At 39.4% G+C, this 20,538-nt stretch overlaps 1 protein-coding gene across 2 annotated transcripts; it reads right to left on the bottom strand.

Moving 5' to 3' along the window:
* Positions 1 to 783: 783 nt before the first annotated feature.
* Positions 784 to 19,996, bottom strand: LOC110797045 (uncharacterized). Of its 2 annotated transcripts, none has more exons than XM_022002143.2 (22): positions 19,631 to 19,996; positions 17,832 to 17,893; positions 14,540 to 14,620; positions 14,407 to 14,451; positions 13,323 to 14,276; positions 12,548 to 12,628; positions 12,413 to 12,457; positions 11,538 to 11,618; positions 11,405 to 11,449; positions 10,552 to 10,632; positions 9,969 to 10,290; positions 9,690 to 9,792; positions 9,034 to 9,111; positions 7,794 to 8,928; positions 7,472 to 7,721; positions 4,950 to 7,385; positions 4,591 to 4,859; positions 4,362 to 4,506; positions 3,644 to 3,827; positions 3,227 to 3,565; positions 2,425 to 3,137; positions 784 to 1,893 (listed from the first exon to the last, which is right to left on the bottom strand). In XM_022002143.2, the coding sequence occupies exons 2-22, from the start codon at positions 17,861 to 17,863 to the stop codon at positions 1,192 to 1,194; spliced, it is 8,121 nt and encodes a 2,706-aa protein (XP_021857835.1). In that variant the 5' UTR covers positions 17,864 to 17,893; positions 19,631 to 19,996; the 3' UTR covers positions 784 to 1,191. The 2 variants fall into 2 exon arrangements, with proteins under 2 accessions (XP_021857835.1, XP_021857834.1); XM_022002142.2 differs by having other exon boundaries at positions 3,644 to 3,845; positions 19,631 to 19,995.
* Positions 19,997 to 20,538: the final 542 nt, after the last annotated feature.

Here is a 20,538-nt window from a genome sequence, read left to right as displayed (position 1 = left end):
TCCTCGTTTATCTTCCATTATTTGTAATGACTACTCAGGAGTGACTCTCGTGCGGAGAGACTCCTAAGTATATTCTCCTTATCTTTCAAAAAAAAAAAAAGTACAAAATATTCCCTTATAAAAGACTATTTGAATCATGCGATCATAATCCTCATACTGACCACCTAAAATCCTAACCTATATGGTTTAACTCACAAAACAATCACAATAAGTTGGTAGTAGAAAATCAGGAAGGCTAGTTATAAAACATCGAGTGCAATAAAACACATTATTGCGGTATAGCCTTGAAAACTGTTGACACCTTAGGTCAGTTATGGTGAAACATTATTCCATACCAAATAGTATGAAACTATGAATGCATTACCTTGAAATACAATTTATATTAAAAAAAAAAAAGTCAAAATCCAAAAAAAAATTATGGAAGCAGGAAATTACTTGTACAATAATCAAAGACCAGAAAGTTGGCAGTTGGATTCACAGGAAGAAATGAGCATCACTGTATCCTCTCTTAATCAAGTCATTTCCGGCAACGGCGGCGGTGAAGGAGGCCAAGAACCACCGACAAAGGTGGCGGTGAAGGTTCCCATTTAGTTTTCAAGCAACAGGTGGTCCCCCCGACATCCGCCACGTCTTCAAGCCTATTCCCAGATTGAAAATGCAGATACTACTAACAGTACAAGTAACAACAATGGAAAACAGAGGACTAGGAGGTATAACAGAAACAAGCACAGGGGTGTGCTATGCCAAAAAAAAGGGGAAAAAAAAACTAGTACAATGCAAGACTTGAAGAAATGACTTCTACCCCATAATCACTAGCCAAAAATGAGCTTCAACACATCCATACATCGACGCTATAATTCGAGACAATACCAATACATAAATCCCCAATTAATCCCTAAAATAAACAATATTTTTCCCTATAATATCGAATCTAAATCCCAATTACACTTCACTTGGTTCTCCACTCTCCTTTGTTGTATAGAAATTGCCACTAAATCATCACTTTTACAGCCCTAGGTTAAATTAAAAGGGCATAGAAAAGGATGACAGAGCTACGTACTTCTAAAACCACCTAAAATGGCAATATCTTCGACTTTGTCAAGCAAATTGCTTCGATGTAATGACTAGCCCTCTGGTTCAACCATTGAGGTTTTGGATACAAGGCAACTGTCTTCACTCTTCACCACCTGTTTATACAGCAGAACCAGTTCCAGTTCCGCTGCTATTATTTTGCTTGGCAACATAAATCTGCTTGACCTTCGCAGGAGGAAAGCCTCTATCTCCTCCTGAAGGGTGGTTCCTCCCATGGAATCCCATTTTACGATTGGACCACTCTGCCCCATAACCATTTTTCTGACCTCCCCCTCTCTGGTGATGGTGATGGTGATGATTCTGCTGTTGCGCTGATGTATTCTTTTGTCTAGTTGATTGGGCCTGGGCCTGGGCCTTGTTAGGGGCAGAAATGGCAACATGTGGAGTCCTTTTGCTTCTCGAGCTTTCGGCAGAAGCATCAACCTCTACAGAGTCCCGGGATCGGCTATTGCTCCCCACAGGAAGAGCCGAAGCTTCAGAACCATTGGAAATCGGTTGATTTAACAAACCAAGTTCATTAGGGAGTTGGGTTGCAGCAGCATTAGCAAAAGATCGACAATCTTCAAGTGATGACGATATTTGGGGCTTAGAGAAGCCATTTGTGTTTAATAAATGGTGATCAGTGGATCCATGACTTGATTGAGATGGTACTGCACTCTCAGGTTGCTGCTGCAACGGCATGGATTGTGGAACTGTGTGAACACCCTCAGGTTGCTGCTGCAATGGCATGGATTGTGGAACTGTTTGAACAGACGGTTGAACATGAGGCCAGTGAGGGTGGACAGAGACATCAGGTGAGGACTGCAAAATTTTAAAATACCAACAATTAATTGTAAGAAATTGAGCAATACCATATACAAGATAATAACACCCTCCCCCCCGCCCCCTAAAAAAAATAGGGGTGCTGCTCATGAACTCGAGACATCCTGATCTCTGGTGATAACCAAAGGATGCCTTTAGTGCTCATCCCCCTGGCATAGAAGGTATGTATAACAGACTTTCAACACTGAAGACAAAAAATGAGAAAGAATCTGCACTAAGATTGTTCATGTAAGGAGTGTTTGGTTTGGTGTAAGAGTTTTCATGGAAAACGATTTTCCCTCTCTAATCATTTTACGTTGTTTGGTTTGGCAAGGGATGAAAAACAATTTTCCATAACTCACTCAAAAGGTGGAAAAACCTTTTCCATTTAAAAGGAAGGGGAAACCACTTTTCCTCTTTACCAAACAAAGGAAAACTAGTTTGGAATTGTGTTTTCATGGAAATCGTTTTTCAGTGAAAAAGTTTTACACCAAACCAAAAGGAGCCCTAAACTAAACTATATCAAGATACCTGAAAAGGTGACAATTCGAACATGGCCAAAGGCGATGCCATTGATAGCAGTGGAGATCCAGGAGCCAAATGTTGAACCTGAGCTGGTATATTGGGAGCGTTGGGCTGCACAGGGACTAAATTCGTATTATTCATTTCACCCTCACTGCAACCCAGGACAGTTGCAGAATTACGCTTCCAATCTGGCTGTTTCCCAGAGGGGATGTAGGTAGTTCCCATGTAACTCAAGCCAACTTGCCCAAATTGCCCAACGGGAGCGAAATGATTATAAACCACCATATGTGGAGGGCCTTGTACCCCGGGGATACTTCCAGGAGGGCTGATGAAAGGGGCTGTGAATCCTGCAGGAGTACCATAGAATGAATCTACACCAGTGTGGCATTGTTGCCAAGTTCCCAACGGCCCCGAACTAGATGCACTGCTCTTCTGTGCACTGCTCTTCTGTGATTGTGCTTGAGCAGACTCCTCGTGGGGGCCAAAGGCAAAGACAGGACCCCCCATCATAGGATTCATATCATAATATGGGAAATGAGAAGCTGGACCACCAGGAAATGGTGAAAGCATGTGGCTGGAAGAACCGTGCGGACTAGGTAAAGGTAGCCATATTGAGATCGGTGGTGTCTCCACTGATAGATCCGCAGGGAGAGATACACTCAAAGTCTCTTCAGCCTTTGATTTTGATTGACTCGCTGCATGCTGATCACCGGAGATGCCTATGAAATCCCAAGAAAACAAATTGTGAACACGGGTGATAGCACTATCCAATGTAACAGCCAAGTAAACAAAAGATAAGTTCTAATACCTGTCACAATCCTGTTTATGTTAGCACCACCAAAGCTTTGGGGAACGGAAATGGCAGTTGAACAGCTACCAATCCCGTTCCCAACAACTTCATCGTTGCTGATAGCAGCAACAGCAACAGCAACAGCTGAAGCTGCTGCTTCAGCTTCACAATCCTCTGAAGGCGAGCAAGACTCATTAGGATGCTTCTCTTTCTCAAAAAGAACATCACAATTATTCTGCGATGCAGACATAGTTTGGGGACTTTGAACATCCAACGGGAGAGAAGCAGGAGGCCTAATGATATGTGAAACATGTGTGCTAGGAGGAAAAATTGTTGGAGATGTGAATGTGATTGCACCTACAGAGCAGCAAGAAGAACCATTTAGAAGATAGTTAATACTCAACATGGGTTAACTTTCATGGCTGACATACTTACCAAATTGTATTTTTTCCCCAGCAAGGAGAGAATTAATTGGATTAGTTGCTGAAGAAAATGGGCCATCTTTGGCAAGGACAGATGATGATGGCATGCCTGGGTCATTTACTGAACTACCACGGTCACCAAAAGTTATTACATGTGTATCGAAATGGCCAGGTTTCATAGCCTCCTCAAGTTGAGCCTGTGTCAAGGCCATAACCTACATAGTCAATAAACAACTCAACAATCTTACAAATTCAATGAATACAAAAAGCGATACTCGGTAGTTAATAAGTTCAAGTTTCCATGATCAGTAAGAATGGAAATATTGCAGCCAAGTTCCACCTAACAGAAAGCTGAACTAAAAGTTTAAATCCTTAGAACACTGCCAAAACTAAATCGGGGAAAAACGATCATCTATCTAGTGATTCCTACAGTCCTTATAAATATATTTCATAGGCAAAAATAAGTTCCCACGGCTTACTATTCTCAATTCTATTAAAAGCAAAATCAAAAGCAGGATTAAGATTGTTGACAACAGCTTATCCAACCTAGGAATTATATAAAACATAGCCTCTATTTACTCTCAGGGCTAGAAAGACTAGTCAAGATTGGGGTATATGTATTATTGTATTAATCCACATTGTAATGAGAAATGATTTTGGGATCAGGGTAGATAAGCACGGAAAAAATGAAGCAAGGCTAGCAAGCGTAGAAAATTATAACTGATGCATACCGGCTGATTAATGCTTGGACCACCCCAAGAACCAATAGATGACTGAACTCCATCAACAACCTTCCTTTGAGCATCAAAAGCCGGGTCAGGAACATCGGTTCCAACAGTTTTCCCACTATCTAAATAGGAACTTGTTTGTGGTAAACTGAAAACAATTAATAGTTAGTGAGTTAGCAAGCTGAGAAAACCTTATGTATACAGGGAATATTGACCCTCAAGTAGTGCTTACTTCACAGTTTGGGCTTCGCCATCAGTCTGACAATCAGCGCCTATAGGAGGAGTTCCAATTGGAGCTAATGATTGGGATCCAACACCATTCAATGTTGCAGATACATCATTGTTTAACAACCCTCTTTCTGATGTGACAACTGAGTGAGAATTCTTTGTTGCTTGTGCGTTCAATGGTGCAGCAGTTCTGTTTGTGCTTCTGGCAATGTTTGTGCTTCTGGCAGTGGCAGAAGCAGTGACTTGCGCTGCTGGCCGAGATTTTCGCTGAGCCTGAAGTATAACAGAGACTCAGAGAGTAAGTACATGATTACAGGAAAATAAATAAAATTTTCATCATCCAAAACAATAAAAGGAGTGAACCTTTCTCATGTTGCTTGACTTTTCCTTGATTTCCTTTTCTCTCTGTTCACGTCGATCATTAAGCATTTGCCTCTTTGACCTGACTTCAATAAAGTCATCTTCATCACTAGGGGCTTCAATACCAGGTTGCTTAAAGATGCGCACGATACCGCTTTGTAGGGGAGCATCAACATCATCTTCTGAATCAATGTTTCTTTTCAAGCTTCCAGCACCACGCTGTGAAGTGTGTATCCCACTGGTTGCTGCTGTTTCGTTAAGGGCCGTCTTGTCTACTTTGGTCCCAGAACCAGTCTCCTGAATTTGAGCTGAGACTGAAATCTCTGAATCAACTGATTGTTTTGGTTTACCAGACGCTGAGTAATTATTCAACCCACTTTCCGGCAGTGTCGTGTTACCCTTCCCTACACAATTCAACTTGGCATCCAGTCCAGAATAACTGGAAGAAGGCAATGCAGAAGATTGCTTCTCATCAGCAGTCTGACGCACGCGGAATTCTAACCTCTGTGGACCACGCCGTGGCTTCCTCTGAAATCCATTGGTATCTGAACGAGATGCCTCATTTGGAAAAGAAGACGACCTAGCACAAGGATTTGTAGCAGTGAATGCAAATCTCCTCCCTCTGCCACCTGGGAATTGGCTTTGTGCTGTTGGCCTACTAGAATCCTTTACATTAATAGAAGAATGAGATGATGAAGGCCCAACACGGCTTTCTGATGCCCTATTATTCAACAAAGGCTTACGAGACTGTTGAGCTTTCCAGGCACTATTAACTCTAGCATGAGTATCTTCACGAGATAACGAAGAGGGGTTTTCTGAGGACTGAGTAACATCTTTAGGATCAGCTGACAACTGCATGGATAAGGAATTAACAGGCAAGCTGGAACAACTCTGCTCTGCACTTTTGGGGATAGCTTGAGCAAGATTCGAATCCTCCGGTTGAGTTACCGGTGAAGAAACAGCTGTTGATGACTCCTCAACCTTGTGTATGTTCTTCCAAGTCTTGTGGATCTTCTTCTTTTGAACAGGCGAATCAGCAGTAAAAGGTGATTCAGCCTGCTCTTTTCCAACCCCTGAATCAACAAAACTACCAGTAACTTCTCGGGTGGTACTTGCAACCTTCAGATCCATCAAGACATCTGTTCTACCAGCAGGAATTGTATCTTGTACAGAGTTCTTTTCTGGAGGAACACTTTGCCTTTGTTTTTTACCTCCTTGCTCCTGCTTAGAGACTTCACAAACTTGAGGTGCAGTTCTGTGACTAGCATCATCATCAACATTAATATCAGCTGTTGGCAATTGATTCTGTGACGAAAAGGAAGCCTCGTGATAAGCACTTCTCTTGGTCTCAGCAACCAGGTGACTTGAAGACACAGCAGAATCCATGATTTTACTAGCACTTCTTTCATTAATCTGAGCGACATTATTAGGAGAAGCTGAGCTTGACCCAGTGCAGTGATTGGCATCCACGCTTGAATCAGACTGATTTCTAGAAACATCGTCCTTCTTTGGAACATCGCCAGGTGGTGGGATAGGTTCTCTCTGATTTGGATTTTCCACACTCTGGTTAGCACTACGCCTATTCAGTTCTTCGAGTTTAGCAAGAGCCTTTGCCTTCTGTTCTCTAACCTGCTCTTCCTCTTCCTTTTGTAACTGGTTTGCACGTTGCTTTGCTATCTCTCTCATTTTAGCCTCCTGATAAGCACTTCTCTTGGCCTCAGCAACCAGATGACTTGAAGATACAGCAGAATCCGTGATCTTACTAGCACTTCTTTCATTAATCTGAGCGACATTATTAGGAGAAGCTGAGCTCGACCCAGTGCCGTGATTGGCATCCACACTTGAATCAGACTGATTTCTAGAAACATCTTGCTTCTTCGGAACATCACCAGGTGGTGGGATAGGTTCTCTCTGATTTGGATTTTCCACACCGTGGTTAGCACTACGCTTATTCAGTTCTTCGAGTTTAGCAAGTGCCTTTGCCTTATGTTCTCTAACCTGCTCTTCCTCTTCCTTTTGTAACTGGATTTCGCATGGCTTTGCTATCTCTCTCATTTTAGCCTCCTGATAAGAACTTCTCTTGGTCTCAGCAACCAGGTGACTTGAAGATACAACAGAATCCATGATTTTACTAGCACTTCTTTCATTAATCTGAGGGACATTATTAGGAGAAGCTGAGAATGACCCAGTGCCGTGATTGGCATCCACACTTGAACCAGACTGATTGCTAGAAACATCTTGCTTCTTTGGAACATCGCCAGGTGGTGGGATAGGTTCTCTCTGATTTGGATTTTCCACACCCTTGTTAGCAGTAGCACTACGCCTATTCAGTTCTTCAAGTTTAGCAAGTGCCTTTGCCTTCTGTTCTCTAACCCGCTCTTCCTCTTCCTTTTGTAACTGGATTGCGCGTTGCTTTGCTATCTCTCTCATTTTAGCACGCTGAGAACACAAATTACGAGCAGATTGGAACTTTACAGTTTGGAAGATATTAAAACTAAGATATGAATTCAAACACTAACACACACCTGCATATCACTAGGATCAATACTGGACACATTAGATTCCCCATCACCTTTCGCCTTAACATTTGTCCTTGATGGTTTATCAGTCTGTACAGCTGCATTGTGTTGTCCAACTTGATTGTTAGCAACTGATCTGGAAGCAGCTTGCAGAGATGGAAAATCTGATTTCTTTCCCCATACATCAGCATCCTGCCCATGAAACCCTCCCTTTGAATGAGAATCTCCTCTACTTTGTGGTCCACGTACAGATCTCCTGTGAATCTGAATATCAGACAAGCGAAAAAAAATACTCAAATATAGCAAAGCATACTAAGCGCAGCAAAACCTGGGGGAATCTGATGATTCACGACTTCTATCAGCTGCCGAAACATCTTCACTACGTGAAAGAGGGACACGGACTCCAGTGGGATGATGGTGTTCCAGAACAACATCAGAATTAGTTTCATTTGCTGATCGATAATCCTTGGCATTGATCACTTGCACCCTGTCATTTGGCCCCACCCTATGAAAACCCTCCTCTTTTCGTCTACTAGAACATGTATTAGCATTTAAACCTTCTATCTTCTGTATTAAAGAATGATCTTTGGGAGAAACTACATTCTCCATGGTAGGACTTATCTGAGTTTCATCTATATTGCTCAAACGTTCAGGGAACTTCCCACTAGAAGGGTTAGAGGCAAACTTATTATCAAAACGAGAAGCAACTTCTTTGGTTGCACTTTTTCCATATTGAACACCGTCATCCTTCTTGTAATCATCTTCCCAGGCATTTTCCTGCACCGGTGCCTTGGATAAAATCCCATTCTCGCGAGTGATAGTCCCTCTATGGCCCCACTTCTCTTCCTCGTTTTGACTCCAGCTATCATTTGGATGCCCTAAGACTTTGAAGTGTCCACGGGATTCATGTGGATGACCAGACACTACTTGTTCATGCCCTCTACCTTCCCGTGCTCTAGGATGGCCATTGTTTTGATCAGGAGCATTCTGATTTGCATGTCTGTTATAAATAGGAGGTCCAGCTGGCATTCCCATGAATGGCGAATCTCGTTCATTGGGATTACAAAATCCCATCGGGGGTCTGTAATACCCATCGTAATGAACAGGGCTGGGATAAAACCCAGGCCTCATAGGCATACCAGGATGACCAGCACCTGGGGGCATTGGCTGAGAGCTGGCTAGACCATGAGCAGGAACCTGAGGGTGATAATAGGAAAACGGCTCCACAGGAAAGCCGCCAGGAGGTACAGGGCCACCATAAGGAGGAGGACCAGGGGGGCCTCTATACCAACCTCCTCCGGGAGGGTTAACTGGTGGGGCACCACGCCAAGATTCATAATTAGGATACAGGTAAGGATCTCCGTGCCATCTTTCCATGTTAGGCCGAGGCCCATCTTCAACAAATGGAGGACCATCATTCCTCCAAGAATTACCTTTGACATCTGAGTTTCTGGAAATATCGTCTGAGATGAGAGAGAAGTCAAAAGAATGGTAAGAAAGAGCAGAAGAAATAGAAACATAACATCAGCCAGCAAAAGAAGTAACTTATAAGCAGCAGATGGACTAACCACCATGTGCAATTCCTCTACCATCTGTCATGGTTCTCATTCCACCTGAGGAACCAGGACGTCCATGAGAAGCACGATCTGTCACATGATATAAAATCACAAAATGAGTAAGCTGCAGATGAGGCAAAACAGTGATCAAAATTGTAAGTAACCTTGAAGCAGAAGGCAGGTCTACTGATAAAAAAAATATATATATATATAAAAAAAAAACCTTTAAAAAGGCCAGTATCTTAAAAGATCATGCAAGGAAAACAACCATCAAAACTACATTTTCGAGAAAGCAAGTTAAGCAACTTAAGGATGCTTTTGCACCAACCACATGCTGCATAAGAGCTGTGAAGAAAAGGTAACTAAGGAAATAGTTCGTAATCACCTGCCAACAGCCCAGCCTAAATGGTTTAGTGTTGAACACAAAATGCAAATAGTTTTCAGTATTTTAGAATACCATACAAGATGCAAAACATCAGGATACACCCACCATCCTGATCGGCAATTGCTTCACTTTTAAAAAAAAATCTTCATGTGAAAACAAAAATGGATGAACAAAACAAGGAGCCAAACCTAAAACCCTTTCCTAGAAGCAATAGAGGGTAGAGTAAGGTTGCTATATTCAAAAGAATGATTGAGGGCAAAAATCTACAAGCAAGCATAAGCACCTAAAGGCTCCATGTCCATGTTAGATTCGTCTTTCTCTGAACCAAGCGTCTGAAAATCTCCAGAAGTCAAGGAGAACTCTCCGTTTGCAGAGGATGCAACTCCCTGAATACATATCAGCATTGGAAACAAAAATCAGCTACTGCAAGAACATTCTAATTTTTAGAGCATCTATAGCGCCAAAAGGGAAAATATAATGCCATCATTATACTGTAATGTCCTAATATGCGCTAATCAAAAGACATACAATTCACATTTGACAATTTGTTTGATGAACATACCACTCGTTCTGAAGCCGAGTTTGTACCCCAGACCCCGGGACCTTCAAGTGCAGGTTCAGCAAACCGTGATAAGTGCGAGCTACCAGGTCTGGTATCAGCACTGTAAGGGCGTAAAGATATTGATGAAGCATGGTTGGAAGCCAAAACCCCTGAGGATGATGACGGCCTTGAACTTGAACCCCAGGTATTGCCATTAGAATCATGAGCTCTGTCACTGCCAGCAGTTGATGGCCTACTACCATCAGTAGTTGGTGACAGCGCCGATGTACCCCATGCATTTGACCCAGAAGATGATGGTCGACTCCCCCAACTAAGTGTGCTCCTGGAATCAATGCAACGAAATGCTCCTTCAGACCCATTACTAAAATTTACATTAAAAAAATAGAAAATAGGGGAATGCGGCAATCCTAATTGAAATTTCGGAATAATCGAGTAGATACAGATAAAACTACTTGGGAACAATTTCAACATTGGGGTCCAGGCCATGATTCTCCAAGCTTAACCATTTCAAATAAAAACATAAACTCCAGAAAAGCAAGTGTTCAAGTAAATACTTCAAAGATGAGATCAGGAGCACAAAAACCTTTGACTAGGCAAATTTACAGGCTTAGGAACAGAAACTTTTCCCAAGACTGTCATGCCCTCTCTTCTTGCAGAAGCCCATCTGCGTAATCAACCATAATAATGAGTAGTGTTATAAGTTGTCCCAAATTTTAAATTTTTTCCAAACTATATATGGAAATTTAACAATGTACTGAAAATGCATATAAAAAATAAAGATAAACAAGTAGTAAATGCTAAAACGACATAAAAAAAGATGATTTTTTGTCCGTAAATATCTCAGGTCCCTACAAACAGTTGACATTTAACTTAAGAATGTCATAATTAGAATCGATATTCTGATACACTACCTTGTACTATTTAAAACTAGACAATGGGCACCCTAATCTGATCTCATTAAGTAAAAAACCAATTGATAGGATAACAGCCAAGAGGGTGAGGGTCAAATCCACATTTTCCGCCTCCAATCGAACAGCCAAAACAATCCTCATCTCCATCCGTCTGATCTCATACCCGTCTTTCCATCCATTTTTTCCACAATAAACAAAAAATGGCAACAACAGATTGCCTTTCAGCTATTAAGGCTTTGTTCTTAATCTTAATGTAGTTTTTGTCTTTCAGCTATTAAGGCTTTGTTCTGTTCACCTTATTCTTATTACTTATTATTTTAGAAATCAAACATAACCAAATCTTCTGCTGCTATTTGCTCGTTGCCATATATCTTTAAAGTATTTGTAAAAAATATGAAAATTAGATTTTTGAAAAATACACAATAACACATATCTAACAATACTATAATACCATAAATAGGGGAAATGTGGCAATCCTAATTGAAATTTCGGAATAATCGAGTAGATACAGATAAAACTACTTACTTGGGAACAATTTCAACATTGGGGTCCAAACCATGATTCTCCAACCTTAACCATTCAGAATAAAAACATAAGAACTCCAGAAAAGCAAGTGTTCAAGTAAATACTTCAAAGATGAGATTGGGAGCACTAAAACCTTTGACTAGGCAAATTTATAGGCTTAGGAACAGAAACTTTTCCCAAGACTGCCATGTCCCCTCTTCTTGCAGAAGCCCATCTGTGTAACCAACCATAATATTAAGTAGTGTTACAACTTACAAGTTGTCCCGAATTTTAAAACTCTTCCAAACTTATATATGAAAATGTAACAATGTACTGAAAATGCATATAAAAAATAAAGATAAACAAGTAGTAAATGCTAAAACGACATAAAAAAAGATGATTTTTTGTCCGTAAATATCTGAGGTCCCCAGTTCCCCACAAACAGTTGACATTTACGTAAGAATGTCATAATCATAACTGATATTCTGAATCACTTCCTTGTACTATTTAAAAGTAGAAAATGGGCACCCTAACCTGATCTCATTGACTAAAAACCAATTGATAGGATAACATCCAAGAGGGTGAGGAACAAATCCACATTTTCAACCTCCAATCGAACAGCCAAAACAATCCTCATCTTCATCCGCCTGATCACATCCCCTTCTTTCCATCCATTTTTTCCACAATAAACAAAAAATGGCAACAACAGATGATCCGATACTAGTTCTTAATCTTAATGTAATCTCCAAATCAGTTGTCTTCAGATATTAAGGCTTTGTTCTATTCACCTTATTCTTATTACTTAATATTGTTAAAATCAAATATAACGAAATCTTCTTCTGCTGTTTGCTCGTTGCCATATCTCTAATTTCATAGTTGTACATCATATGAAAATTAGATTTTTGAAAAATACACATTAAGACGAATCTAACAATACTCTAATACTATAATGCATTGAAAATAGGGGAAATGCGGCAATCCTAATTGAAATTTCAGAATAATCAAGTAGATACAGATAAAACTGCTTACTTGGGAACAACTTTAACATTGGAGTCCAAACCATGATTCTCCAACCTTAACCATTCAAAATAAAAACATAAGAACTCCAGAAAAGCAAATGTTCAAGTAAATACTTAAAAGATGAGATCAGAAGCACAAAAAAACCTTTGACTAGGCAAATTTATAGGCTTAGGAGCAGCAACTTTCCCCAAGACTGCCAAGTCCCCTTTTCTTGCAGAAGCCCATCTGTGTAACCAACCATAGTAATGAATAGTGTTATAAGTCGTCCCAAATTTTTAAAAATATCCGAACTTATATATGGAAATGTAACAATGTACTGACAGTACATATAAAAAATAAAGATAAACAAGTAGTAAATACTAAAACGACACAAAAAAGATAATTTTTTATCCGTACAAATCTCAGGTCCCCAGTTCCCCAACAAACCAGTTGACATTTACCTAAGAATGTCATAATCACAACTGAAATTCTGAATCACTTCCTTGTACTATTTAAAACTAGAAAATGGGATCCCTAACCTGATCTCATTAAGTAAAAACCAATTGATAGGATAACAGCCAAGAGGATGAGGGTCAAATCCACATTTTCCACCTCCAATAGAACAGCCAAAACAATTCTCATCTTCACCCGCCTGATCCCATCCCCTTCTTTCCATCCATTTTTTCCACAATAAACAAAAAATGGCAACAACAGATGATCCGATACTAGTTCTTAATCTTAATGTAGTTTCCAAATCAGTTGTCTTTAAGCTATTAAGGCTTTGTACTGTTCACCTTATTCTAATTACTTATTATTGTTGAAATCAAGCATAACCAATTCTTCTGCTACTGTTTGCTCGTTCCCATTTATCTTTAATTTTGTATTTGATTTTAACAAAAAAAAAACTAAAATAGAGCAAAGCATGCAAAGCGCAGAAAACCTGGGGGCAACTGATGATTCTCGACTTCTATCAGCTGCCAAAACATCTTTACTACGTGAAACAGGGACACGGACACCAGTGGGATGATGGCGTTCCAGATCAACATCAGGATTAGCTTCATTTGCTGATCGATAATCCTTGACATTGATCATTTGCACCCTGTCATTTGGCCCCTCCCTATGAAAACCCTCCTCTTTTTGACTAGTGGAATGTGTCTTAGCATTTAAACCTTCTATCTTCTGTATCAAAGAATGATCTTGGGGAGAAACTTCATTCTCCGTGGTAGGACTTATCTGAGTTTCATCTATATTGCTCAAACGTTTGGCAAATTTATTATCAAAACAAGAAGCAACTTCTTTGGTTGCACTTTTTCCATAATGAACACCCTCATCCTTCTTGTAATTTTCTTTGGTTGCACTTTTACCATAATGACCACCCTCATCCTTCTTGTAATCATCTTCCCAGGCATTTTCCAGCACCGGTGCCTTAGATAAAGTCCCCTTCTCGCGAGTGATAGTCCCACTATGGCCCAACTTCTCTTCCTCGCTTCGAGCCCAGCTATCATTTGGATGCCCTAAGACTTTGAAATGTCCTCGGGGATCCTGTGGATGACCAGGCTCTACTTGTTCAGGCCCTCTACCTTCCCGTGACCTGGGATGGGCATTGTTTTTATCAGGAGCATTCTGATTAGCATGTCTGTTATAAATAGGAGGTCCAGCTGGCATTCCCATGAGTGGAAAATCTCGTTCATTGGTATTACAAAATCCCTTCGGGGGTCTGTAATACCCATCGCAATGAACACGGCTGGGATAAAACACAGGCCTCATAGGCATACCAGGCTGCAAGTGTGGAACATGTGGCATGTGTGGCATATCAGTAGTTGGTGACAGCGCCGATGTACCCCATGCATTTGACCCGGAAGATGATGGTCGACTCCCCCACTTAAGTGTGCCCCTGGAATCAATGCAACGAAATGCTCCTTCAGACTCATTACTTAAAATTATATAAAAAAATAGAAAGGGAAATGCGGCAATCCTAATTGAAATTTTGGAATAATCGAGTAGATACAGATAAAACTACTTACTTGGGAACAATTTTCACATTGGGGTCCAAACCATGATTCTCCAACCTTAACCATTCAAAATAAAAACATAAGAACTCCAGAAACGCAAGTGTTCAAGTAAATACTTCAAAGATGAGATCAGGGGCACAAAAACCTTTTACTAGGCAAATTTATAGGCTTAGGAACAGCAACTTTTCCCAAGACTGTCATGCCCCCTCTTCTTGCAGAAGACCATCTGTGTAACCAACCATAATAATGAGTAGAGTTGTAAGTTGTCCCGGATTTTAAATTTTTTGTAAACTTATAATGTAACAATGTACTGAAAACGCATATATAAAATAAAGATAAACAAGAAGTAAATGCTAAAACGACGCAAAAAAGATGATATTTTGTCCGTACAAATCTTAGGTCCCCGCAAAACGTTGATATTTACTGAAAATGCATATAAAAAATAAAGATAAACAAGTAGTAAATGCTAAAACGACATAAAAAAAGATGATTTTTTGTCCGTAAATATCTCAGGTCCCTACAAACAGTTGACATTTACCTTAAGAATGTCATAATTAGAATCGATATTCTGATACACTACCTTGTACTATTTAAAACTAGACAATGGGCACCCCAATCTGATCTCATTAAGTAAAAAACCAATTGATAGGATAACAGCCAAGAGGGTGAGGGTCAAATCCCCATTTTCAGCCTCCAATCAAACAGCCAAAACAATCCTCGTCATCATCCGCCTGATCTCATCCCTTTCTTTTCATCCATTTTTTCCACAATAAACAAAAAATGGCAACAACAGACAATCCAATACTAGTTCATATTCTTAATGTAGTCTCCAAATCAGTTGTCTTTCAGTTATTAAGGCTTTGTTCTGTTCACCTAATTTGCATTACTTATTCTTGTTAAAATCAAATATAACCAAATCTTCTTCTGTTGTATGCTCGTTGCCATACATCTTTAATTTTGCATTTGTAAAAAATATGAAAATTAGATTTTTGAAAAATACACATTAAGACGAATCTAACAATACTATAATGCTTTTCTTACATATCAATGTATAAATGTAGGCCAAGTTCAGTCAAACCATGAGATCATATTAGATTATACCAGAAAAATTCATGCAAGAACATATTTCAGGGGAAGAGAACAAAACCTAAGGGTAACACGAAAAAGTAAACAACCACTTCTGCATTTTAAGAACCTGTTTCAAATTACATGTTTTGAACCGCTTTCCTAGTGGTAACCAATGGGTAGCTCAAGTGTAGCCCTGATATTTGGAACCCTGATATTCGGAGCAATTGGTGGGGACTAGGAAGTCAGAACTATAATTTTTGTAATGATCCCAGTGAAGAAACCTGACAGATCCAGCCAACTTGGAACAATTGGGTAACAGTCATTTTAAAATAGTTGGACATTTGAGAATTTAATCTGATATTTCAAATCCCTCTTAATTGTGTTTACTTTTCCCTCTCCTCCCCCCCCCCCCCCGGGCCGTATGTTGAACACGTAAAATTAGAATAGGGTAAGGGGGCAAGGAAAACTCCCTTGAACCGGCAAGTCAAATCTCATTGTTGAAGCTTGAACTTCGAACTCGCAAAATTGTCAAGCCAACCACTAGATGAAGCCAAAAGCTAGGTCTAAACTATATAAAATTCCAAATTTAAGAGGTTTCAAATGCGTGGTCATGGGCAAACAATAAAAAAGAGGGTTCTTTAATAAGTAATTGATTATTTTACTTCTAAAATAAGAATTGTCTAGATAATTTCATCTCGCTAGTGGCTACTCTTTTTGTATTTTTTTTTCCCGAATTATTTTATTCACCTTCCATCCATAACTAGATGTAAAATATTTTAGATTTGAAATATTCATCCTACCTTTCTTATACGGTTTTTTAATGAAATACCCCTGAGTTTTGCCATAATTCTCCAATTGCCCCTCGGGTTCCAATAATACATAAAATACCCCTAATTCAAAACATAATACACCAAATACCCCTATTGCAATACTTAATACACCAAATACCCTTAATGACATCATCAACCCCCATAATCAACCCATTAACCAATTAATCCCTAATTAACCAGCCTAATCAACCCACCCATAAACAAACCTTATTAACCCATCCATTAACCCACTAACCCACCCATTTCTTTTTCTTTTCACTTTCCCCTTCTTCCATTAACCCACCGCCCACCTCAACTATCACGGTAGCCAAGTTACTGACATCCTCCTCCTCCTTCACCTCCACCTCCACCTCCACCCTTGTCGAACTCGTAGTCTCGTACCCAGCTCCTACTCCTATATCTTCCCATTTGATACCTACTCCAAATTTCTGCAATTTGATTTTCGTTTCTTTTTTGTATGTTCAATTGGAACGGAACTTGAGTTAATCTTCAATCAAATCAATCCATCAATGGCGTTCGAAGATGACCAGTAAGTTTTTCTCTCTCCTATCCTTTATTTCCTACCTCTTTTCTCTACACAACTCTCATATGAGGGTTTCCAATCCCTAATTTCATCTCACTTTTATCAGATTCCGCGACGAGGATGGAGAGCCGTTGTCCGTTGATGGACTACGACGACATTCAAATCGTATGATGACCAATAGACGACGACGTTCCAGAGTTTAACAAAGAAAAAGGGATGGGAATTGGGGCCATGAGTCAAAGGCAAAAACCTGAAAGCGACTAATTAAGAAGAGTGATGATAAGGTTTTTTGTGCCTCCTGAATTCAATGATTTTTTGATGAAGATGATGAGGCCAGTTGAACCCGAGTATGTGTTGCATCCTGGGGAGGAAGAGTTGGGCTGGGTGTTTATTCGTTCCTCTCCTCCTCGAAATTGTTGGAATTAATGTTGCAGGTGGGTGTTTGAGATGGGTGAGGCAGCAGAAGGGTTATGGTTTTGCAGGTGGGAATTTTAATGGGTTTTTTGGGTAGTGGGTGACGAGGAGAGGAGGGAGGATGCTGAAGGGAAGGGGTGTAGTGTGAGGCAGGTGGTCGTGCGGTGGTTGGTCGATCAGGGTTTGATGTGAGAAAAGGGAGAGAGAGGAGAGAGACTAGTGGTGGAGGGTTGGGGTGTTGGTGGTGGCCGGATTGTGGTTGGACGATGTTGGAGTGGCACGGAAGCAATGGAGAAAAGGGAAGAAGCAAGGAGGAAAGAAAGAAAAGAAAAGAGGAAACGGGTTAATGGATGGGTTAATTAGGGTTGGTGATGTTATTAAGGGTAGTTCGTGTATTAAATTTTGAAATAGGGGAATTTTATGTATCATTGAAACTCGAGGGGCAGTTGGTGAATTATGGAAAAACTCAGGGACATTTCATGAGAAAACCGTTTAACTTAACAATAACTTACCGAAAGTTAGGATACGTTGAATGTATACACATGATCTACACACAAACACACTAGAGAGATTTAAAAACTAATCGCTAATTGCTGAGATACCTTCGGTCTCCAGTTATCGTACTTGATGTCATAGCTAGACGACAATTGCAAGATCATCCAACCTGTCACATGATTCAAATTAAAAATTAACAACAAAAAAACCAAATACATATTGCGGGACGAAGCAAAGGCTAATATACAGCTAGTCAAACAGAATAGAATTAAGTAGAAACACTGAAGTGAGATCAGTGACTACAACATAATCTAAGAGTTCCACAATCTGAGACAGCGACCAGTGAGTACATGTGTACGACGACTACAATGGAATTTTCTAAATAGGAGTATTAACATGTACTGTTAACTTGCATGTCCTTACTTACATCTGATACATCATACATGTTTTGAATTTTTAATAATATGCACCACCTATAGGGAACTAAAAGTGAAAAAATCTAAATCTAAACAAACTTTATCAGCAAGCAAATGAGTCAAACGACATACTTAGCTAACACTATCATTAGTAGATAGAACTAATATTATTGTCATCGTCAAGATATTGTAATACATACTATTAGGTGTGTAGTACGGAGCAAATGGGGCCAAGCACAACAATAAATTATTAATGCAGAATGCACACATCGAACTGACAAAAAGAATTTGGAGGGAACCTTAGGGTTTACAGAAGCAAGGCAATCTGGAAGCAACTAAAATCAATACTTGCATACAATCTATTTCACCGAATCATGCTGTTGGTAATTAATTCCAAAAGTCTACTTTTCAGTAACACCTTAACTCATAAAAAGTTTCCCAAACAACACAAAATTGTCAAGCCAACTTTGATGTGTACTGCCAAAGTAAGGGAAATAAAAACACACACAAGGAAGCATTCAAAACTTAAGAAGTTGAATTATGGGTATCATCTGCATAATTACTCCATTCTCTCTTCTTGATACACTAGTCGCTCAACAAATTCCAATTTATTACTCAAAGAAGCATTTGTGTAACATCTCATGAGCAACCCTAAACTATACTCCCTCCGTTCCATTATACTTGCAACATGTTGATTTATGCACTATTCATACATTAACTTTGATCAAATTTTCTTCCTAATATAAAAAAAAATCAAATGTTATTGTGTCATATGTTGTTGGACTAGTCTTAATGTATATTTTTTAAATATTAATTTTTTAAAGCTTTTAGTAATATGTAATTGCGTATAATTGCGGTCAAACTAGTGTTTTGGCAAGTGTGCCGGTCAACATGTTGCAAGTATTCAGGTACCGAGGGAGTACAATCGAATGGACAATCAATTAGCTCCCTTGTTCCACCTCTACCTATGTATGCCTAAAAGCAATTATTCGTGTTAAAATAATCACACATGAACAATTCCAGCAACCCTCCACCTCTGAAATCCCATCCTCCCAAATAGTGAAAACGCTAAATCCTTACACCAGACACCCACAAGCATCAGGAAAACTACAAATGAAGTGATTTGCTACCTGTAAAGCAAATTACACTTACATTTACCTGAAAACAGCATCGGAGTTGCTTACTTCACCACAATCTAACTAAAAACAAAAACTTTTCTAATTTCTTAAAACTGATGTGACGGGGAAGAAGCAATTAGCTCAAATTGTTACCGAACAAATTCCTCTTGATGCCGGTAAACAAAAATGTAATATCAACAACAACCTGAGCAGATTTCATCTTCAAATAAAATAAATTTAAGAGAAATATCTAGCAAATTCAACTTGAAATTATAGCCAAATAAATGCAGTAATAATCCCAGTAGAATGACATTTCAACATACTTCCATAACATTCAACGGATTTCCACAAATATAAGTGAGAAGAAATCACCTTATGTTGTTGCAATTCGGATTGTAACCTCTCAAACTTCGCGAACTCAATAGGTTGATACCGCGTTTGATTTTTGATCTTCAAAACTAACCAAACCCCTAAATCGGAGGATCGAAAATTGTAAAACAAATTGTTTGAAAAAATTGATCGACCGTAAAATTAGAACAAAGTTCAGAAATTAGCGTCGTTGCCGCAAAATCGGACGGGGGTACGCCGCCGACCGGAGATACTCCGGCGGCCGGATTATTCCTCACCGTTGGGTGTTCTGGTTGATCGGATTGTGTTGAATAAGGAATGAATTTAGGGTTGAAAAGAGGGAGAGGGGGAGAAGGGGGGAGAAGGGGGAGAAAGAGGGGAAGAGAGAGAAAATTGCAGGCGGGAGCCCTAGACTGCAAGAGAAAGTGAAGGACGAAGCAAACTCCGTACTCGTTCTTTTGAGCTGAACTGAACTGAACTGAAATAAATAATAAGTTAAATTTAATATTTCTGAACTGAACTGAACTGGACTGAAATAAATAATAAGTTGAATTTAATTGAATTAAATTAAATTTAATGTTTCCAAACTGAACTGAACTGGACTGAAATAAATAATAAGTTAAATTTAATTGAATAAAGGAAAATTTGTAAATATTAAAAGAGAATGACTATAAAAGTTCGGATTATTCTAAAATAACTCATATGTTGGCTTAATTAAAGAAAACTGGCCAAAGGTTGGATTAATATTTACAAATTTTCCTTGAATAAAATTAAATTTAATGCTCCTGAACTGAACTAAACTAAATTGAATTGAATTGTCAACTTAGTTCTGAAATTGCAATTAAGCCAACAAAAACAAGACCTCCTTCTTCACTCTTTTGATTTTTTTGATTTTTTTTTACCTTTGTTGTCCTTTTTAATTTGTGTTAATT

The sequence above is a fragment of the Spinacia oleracea genome, chromosome 5, assembly GCF_020520425.1.
Source record: "Spinacia oleracea cultivar Varoflay chromosome 5, BTI_SOV_V1, whole genome shotgun sequence".
Lineage (NCBI taxonomy): Eukaryota > Viridiplantae > Streptophyta > Magnoliopsida > Caryophyllales > Amaranthaceae > Spinacia > Spinacia oleracea.
The sequence above is the reverse complement of the archived record's forward strand: the minus strand, read 5'-3'. Positions and strand labels throughout refer to the sequence as shown.